Source organism: Oncorhynchus mykiss, chromosome 9 (genome assembly GCF_013265735.2).
Source record: "Oncorhynchus mykiss isolate Arlee chromosome 9, USDA_OmykA_1.1, whole genome shotgun sequence".
In the NCBI taxonomy this organism is placed as follows: Eukaryota; Metazoa; Chordata; class Actinopteri; order Salmoniformes; family Salmonidae; genus Oncorhynchus; species Oncorhynchus mykiss.
This window is the reverse complement of record NC_048573.1, coordinates 69,613,009-69,620,508: the sequence shown is the minus strand read 5'-3', so window position 1 is coordinate 69,620,508 and position 7,500 is coordinate 69,613,009. Positions and strand designations below refer to the sequence as shown.

Sequence of the window (7,500 nt, the reverse complement as noted above, 5' to 3'; positions counted from 1 at the left end):
AATGCATTTTTTCCAAAGAAAATGTTATCTAGAATAAAAGCTTTACAACATATCAATAATTCCCTCTGGCCTGGAGAATATATCTAAAGGATAAACACACAACACGCTTCTGAAGCTGAGACAAATTAGTTGGCGTGTGGGAAGAGTCTGACTATCGAAAAAATGTCAGTTAAAGACAAGTACACTATTTAGACCCAATCATCAGCTCTTCAAAGTAAGTTTCTAAATATAGTCCAGTTTCTAACATTCACTATGAAATTAGCTTTTAAATTATTGATGTTTGTCCATTTTAAAGCAATTCAAATTCATAAAAATGTTTATGATGGTAATATGATAAACTAAAGAAAATATACATTTATCAAAAAAATATATGTTTACTTTTTGAAAATACAAAAATGTAATGGACCAAAATACCAACAATTCTCAAAACTGAAATGGTAGATGTGCTGTGGTGCCTGGCTTTAAAATACATGGTATGAAACATACACTGAGAACAACTGCTCTTTCCATGCCAGACTGACCAGGTGAATCCAGGTGAAAGCTATGATCCCTTATTGATGTCACTTCAATCAGTGTAGATGAAGGGGAGGAGTCAGGTAAAAAAAAAATATTTTTTAAGCCATGAGACAATGGATGGGCATGGATTGTGTATGTGTGCCATTCAGAGGGTGAATGGGCAAGACAAAATATTTTAGTGTCTTTGAACAGGGTAGTAGGTGCCAGGCGCACCGGTTTGTGTCAAGAACTGCAACACTGCTGGGTTTTTCACTCTCAACAGTTTCTCATGTGTATAAAGAATGGTCCACCACCCAAAGGACATCCAGCCAACTTGACACAACTGTGGGAAGCATTGGAGTCAACATGGGCCAGCATCCCTGTGGAACGCATTCGACACCTTGTAGAGTCCATGCCTCACCAAACTGAAGCTGTTCTGAGGGCAGGAGGGTGGTGCAACTCAGTATCAGGAAGCCGTTTTCATTTAGTATACATTTCCCAAACAAAATCTTGAGATAGAAATGGTTGAACAATTTTCTATGGGCTACAACATTTAACACACAAGAAAACAGCTTGCCAATAATTATGAATTAAATTATAAATGTGCATTTCAAAAGTATTGATTCTTTAAAACTAGCGACCAGACATCTAAGGGTTTCCCATAACATCGCAGTGTTACTTCCAAAGAAACTGCAGTGACAAATATTGAGCATCAAATGCTTTCCTCATGTGGCTGCAGAGAACAAAAACGAGATCAGTTCACGGAAAAACATTTTTGTTTTTAATAATTACAGATATTTACAGAGATGCGTTAAAGCAGAATTAAGCACATCCAACCAGCAAATATGTTTTAAAACACACAAAAAATCATGTACTAAGTAACATTTTTTACACATACTCTTTAAGGGAATCTCAATTGTGTTGGGAGGAACCGCCGGTCTTCTGCTCTAATGCATTTTGAGGAGACGAGAGGAGACGAGAATAGAGGATGTGAGGAATCAAAGAAAAAACAATTGAGATTCCAACCTTTAATTTCTCTTTTTTCTGGTTTAAAATGGCCGCTGCTTAAGCGTTAGCAACAATTACAGGAGCTACCGCTTCAGTTAATCCGTTGGTCTCTCACGAGACAGTGTCATGTGAATGTTTTCCTTTTGAGTTCAACATAAAACACAGTTCATAAATAAAACTAAATGGTGACACTGATGTGAAAAGTAAAAGGGCTTTGAAAAAGTGGAATCTCCCCTTACGTAGATGAAGAGAATGCTTGCTTGTTGAACAGTGTGTGTGTGTGTGTGTGTGTGTGTGTGTGTGTGTGTGTGTGTGTGTGTGTTTTCTCGAGTATGCGACTAATCTGTGGATATGCCACAGCTTCATTAATCTCGCCCCTATTCACTGATTACAGGTCAGTTGTAGTGCAGGTCAGCATGTGCACCTTAACAATGTCTTCCCCCACCACCATGTCCTCAACTATTATAATCAATGTAGCCTTCTGCTGTGCAGTCAAAGTCCAAATCACCAGCCTGCCAGTCACTGACATCCAACACAGTTGGTCACATTGTGAACCAGTGTATGCAGATAATAAGTTAAAAGGTTCAATCATTCAGGAGTGATGTAGCCCTGTACTGTATTTAACCATATATAACCATGCTTTCATCAGAACCTGGCTACTGTGCTCCACAACGTTCATTTTAAAGATGCAACCATTCGAATGGCATAAGACATGGGGCCTCATTTATAAAATGAGTTGTTAAACAACATTTGAGCGTTCGATCAGTTCTCAGCACAATTTAGAACGAGTTCCCCATTAAAACGCACTTCACTCACAATCTACGGCAATCAACTAACTTACATCTTTATGCTGTTTATGGCAACGTACTATGGCAACTTGTCATGGCAACTTGCCATGGCAACTTACCATGGCAACTTACCATGACAACGTACTATGGCAACTTACCATGGCAACTTACCATGGCAACTTACCATGGCAACGTACTATGGCAACTTGCCATGGCAACTTACCATGGCAACTTACCATGGCAACTTACCACGGCAACATACTATGGCAACTTACCATGGCAACTTGGAATTGTTAAGATGTTCTAAGTGACATACCGTAGCCCAGAGGAGGACTATTCATTATCGTTCAGAATTCTGTTCACCCACAGACGATAGTTTGTGTTGTGATGATCAAGCTCAAGGTGATCATCAAGCTGAAGGTTGTTAAATCTTTAACTCTTAAAACATTGGCATAGTCTACATTTTAGTGTATGAACAATTAACGAAAACAAATCAGTGCATGAAAACTTTTTAGAATTGAGGACCTGTGGTCTTTATGAATGATGTGTTCCAATGGCTTTCTTCACCAACAGACCAACCCACCAGGCAGCTGAAGGGAACTGACCAACCCCCCAGGCAGCTGAAGGGAACTGACCAACCACCCAGGCAGCTGAAGGGAACTGACCAACCTACCAGGCAGCTGAAGGGAACTGACCAACCACCCAGGCAGCTGAAGGGAACTGACCAACCTACCAGGCAGCTGAAGGGAACTGACCAACCCCCCAGGCAGCTGAAGGGAACTGACCAACCACCCAGGCAGCTGAAGGGAACAGACCAACCCACCAGGCAGCTGAAGGGAACTGACCAACCCACCAGGCAGCTGAAGGGAACTGACCAACCCACCAGGCAGCTGAAGGGAACTGACCAACCACCCAGGCAGCTGAAGGGAACTGACCACCCACCCAGGCAGCTGAAGGGAACTGACCAACCACCCAGGCAGCTGAAGGGAACTGACCAACCACCCAGGCAGCTGAAGGGAACTGACCACCCACCCAGGCAGCTGAAGGGAACTGACCAACCACCCAGACAGCTGTAGGGAACTGACCAACCACCCAGGCAGCTGAAGGGAACTGACCACCCAGCCAGGCAGCTGAAGGGAACTGACCAACCCCCCAGGCAGCTGAAGGGAACTGACCAATCCCCCAGGCAGCTGAAGGGAACTGACCAACCCCCCAGGCAGCTGAAGGGAACTGACCAACCCACCAGGCAGCTGAAGGGAATTGGAAACAATCGCTGAGTGCAATCAGAAACATGATGTAGATTAGATCTTTGAGGCACTTCTTAAATTAAAAAAAAATTTGGGAAAAAAAAACGGATTCGTTCATGAAAATCAAACTGGCTAAAGAAAATAAACAAAGTCCATGGTCATGAATAAAACGAACCACTTTGAATCAATAGAAAGGCAGCATTGATTTGGAGTTGCTACCTACAGTAGAATACACAAGAATAACTTCTAGCATAATTTTTTTCCTTCATCATTGTACATTCTTGTTTTGCTCGAGGCAGCGGAGCTTCCTACAACATAAATTCAAGTTCTGAGTCGTAGAACCTTCATATTCCACCGGGGGGGATGTAAAAATCGGTTCTACAATGGCAGGCACAGAATTAAGTTGCTTTCTGCCGTGCTGCTGACACAGAAATTGAAACAATCAAAACCGCGAAGCCAAAAAAAACAGGAAGACAATCAACAACTGAGTTTTGAGAATGTTCCTGTGTATTTTGTTGTGTTGACCACCTCCAAAGAGTTTTTCCCCGGTGACAAAATAATGCAATCCATTGTGGGAGATCCACGACTAAAGAAAAAAGGCTCCTTTTTTGCATTTGTGTCCTCGAGCCTCGTCCCTCGTGCAAAGCCCAGAATTTCTTGTCCTCCCTTTGTTCTCCCTCCATCCCACTCCTCCTCGCCAGAGGGAGTTGTTCATTGATTTGGCTGAGAGAGCGGTGGGGGTGGACGGGGCAGTAGACAGACACAGGTGGGAGAAGAAAAGGAGGTTTCCTCCCCCTCATACAGACTCCTCCGTGGATAGCAGCAGGGGGTTGATGTATTCAAATCCCTCAAACTCAGACTGGTCTATTCTCTTGATGATGTCCCTGGGAGAGGGAGAGAGGGAAAAGCAGAGAGAAAAATTAAGAAAAGGTCATTTTACTCTGAACAAATTACAAACACTACAATGTGCTACCTCAGCCTGATCACTGACACTTTACGCTTTCAAAACATTTTTTGTACAAGGAAGTTATACGTAGTGAGGTATATTATACGTAGTGAGGTATATTATACGTAGAGAGGTATATTATACGTAGAGAGGTATATTATACGTAGAGAGGTATATTATACGTAGTGAGGTATATTATACGTAGAGAGGTATATTATATGTAGTGAGGTATATTATACGTAGAGAGGTATATTATACGTAGAGAGGTATATTATACGTAGAGAGGTATATTATACGTAGAGAGGTATATTATACGTAGTGAGGTATATTATACGTAGAGAGGTATATTATACGTAGAGAGGTATATTATACGTAGTGAGGTATATTATACGTGAAGGGGTATATTATACGTAGTGAGGTATATTATACGTAGTGAGGTATATTATACGTAGTGAGGTATAGTATACGTAGTGAGGTATATTATACGTAGTGAGGTATATTTTTCGTAGAGAGGTATATTATACGTAGTGAGGTATATTTTTCGTAGTGAGGTATATTATACGTAGAGAGGAATATTATACGTAGAGAGGTATATTATACGTAGAGAGGTATATTATACGTAGTGAGGTATATTATACGTGAAGGGGTATATTATACGTAGTGAGGTATATTATACGTAGTGAGGTATATTATACGTAGTGAGGTATATTATACGTAGAGAGGTATATTATACGTAGTGAGGTATATTACACGTGAAGGGGTATATTATACGTAGTGAGGTATATTATACGTAGAGAGGTATATTATACGTAGAGAGGTATATTATACGTAGAGAGGTATATTATACGTAGTGAGGTATATTATACGTAGTGAGGTATATTATACGTAGAGAGATATATTATACGTAGTGAGGTATATTATACGTAGAGAGGTATATTATACGTAGAGAGGTATATTATACGTAGTGAGGTATATTATATGTAGAGAGGTATATTATACGTAGTGAGGTATATTATACGTAGTGAGGTATATTATACGTAGAGAGGTATATTATACGTAGAGAGGTATATTATACGTAGAGAGGTATATTATACGTAGAGAGGTATATTATACGTAGTGAGGTATATTATACGTAGTGAGGTATATTATACGTAGAGAGGTATATTATACGTAGAGAGGTATATTATACGTAAAGAGGTATATTATACGTAGTGAGGTATATTATACGTAGAGAGGTATATTATACGTAGAGAGGTATATTATACGTAGTGAGGTATATTATACGTAGAGAGGTATATTATACGTAGTGAGGTATATTATACGTAGTGAGGTATATTATACGTAGAGAGGTATATTATACGTAAAGAGGTATATTATACGTAGTGAGGTATATTATACGTAGAGAGGTATATTATACGTAGAGAGGTATATTATACGTAGAGAGGTATATTATACGTAGTGAGGTATATTATATGTAGAGAGGTATATTATACGTAGTGAGGTATATTATACGTAGTGAGGTATATTATACGTAGTGAGGTGTGCTGCTTTAAAGGGTGTGGACATGCCAGTGTAGAACTTCATCAGTCACCTTACCTCTCCTATACACAGGGAATATATGGCAGTCGGAGGACAATAGTCCTATATGGATATTTAAAGGAACAGGCTACAATAGATCTACCTGGTAGTCTAGAGTAGATTCACCTGGTAGCCTACAGCAGAGCCACCTGGTAGCCTACAGTAGATCTACCTGATAGTCTACAGTAGATTCACCTGGTAGTCTACAGGAGATTCACCTGATAGTCTACAGTAGATTCACCTGGTAGTCTACAGTAGATTCACCTGGTAGCCTACAGTAGCTTCACCTGGGAGCCTACAGTAGATTCACCTGGTAGCTTACAGTAGATTCACCTGGTAGCCTAAAGGAGATTCACCTGATAGTCTACAGTAGATTCACCTGGTAGTCTACAGTAGATTCACCTGGTAGCCTACAGTAGATTCACCTGGGAGCCTACAGTAGATTCACCTGGTAGCTTACAGTAGATTCACCTGGTAGCCTAAAGGAGATTCACCTGATAGTCTACAGTAGATTCACCTGGTAGCCTACAGTAGATTCACCTGGTAGCCTACAGTAGATTCACATGGTAGTCTACAGTAGATGCACTTGGTAGTCTACAGTAGATTCACCTGGTAGTCTACAGTAGATTCACCTGGTAGCCTACAGTAGATTCACATGGTAGTCTACAGTAGATGCACCTGGTAGCCTACAGTAGATTCACCTAGTAGTCTACAGTAGATTCACCTGGTAGCCTACAGTAGATTCACCTGGTAGTCTACAGTAGATTCACCTTATAGTCTACAGTAGATTCACCTGGTAGTCTACAGTAGATACACCTGATAGTCTACAGTAGATTCACCTGATAGTCTACAGTAGATTCACCTGATAGTCTACAGTAGATTCACCTGGTAGTCTACAGTAGATACACCTGATAGTCTACAGTAGATTCACCTGGTAGTCTACAGTAGATTCACCTGGTAGTCTACAGTAGATTCACCTTATAGTCTACAGTAGATTCACCTGGTAGCCTACAGTATATTCACCTGGTAGTCTACAGTAGATTCACCTTATAGTCTACAGTAGATTCACCTGGTAGTCTACAGTAGATACACCTGATAGTCTACAGTAGATTCACCTGATAGTCTACAGTAGATTCACCTGATAGTCTACAGTAGATTCACCTGGTAGTCTACAGTAGATTCACCTGGCCTCTCCACTGTACTGATCTAACACACATATGGTTATTTTAAAATCAGCCATTAAACTCTAGCAAAAAAAAGAGCCCTTTGCGCAACATGAAAGATTAGAAAAAAGAACAGCATGTTGTTGCCTCGTCAGTGAACTCTCTCTGTGCTCCTTCTCTCCTCAGCAGAGGCCTTGGTTTGGTTCCATTAACAAAGTGGTAATCATCTTTATATGAAGTAATCATCTTTATATGAAGCGAAACCGTGTCTGTCT

The 7,500-nt window shown here is 40.6% G+C and overlaps 2 protein-coding genes across 4 annotated transcripts in view; both read right to left on the bottom strand.

The window, feature by feature from the left end:
• tnr5 (Tumor necrosis factor receptor superfamily member 5) overlaps positions 1 to 7,500 on the bottom strand; it is a gene marked incomplete at its 5' end in the record, with an annotated part of 1,066,050 nt that overhangs the window by 757,866 nt on the left and 300,684 nt on the right.
• The window catches only part of LOC110531259 (protein kinase C zeta type-like), a 154,263-nt gene continuing 148,016 nt past the window's right edge, over positions 1,254 to 7,500 (bottom strand). For all 3 annotated transcript variants that reach the window (XM_036988861.1, XM_036988860.1, XM_036988859.1), the window contains exon 15: positions 1,254 to 4,422. In XM_036988861.1, the coding sequence (XP_036844756.1) occupies positions 4,335 to 4,422 (88 nt within the window). In that variant the 3' untranslated portion in view covers positions 1,254 to 4,334. The remainder of the gene's footprint in view (positions 4,423 to 7,500) is intronic.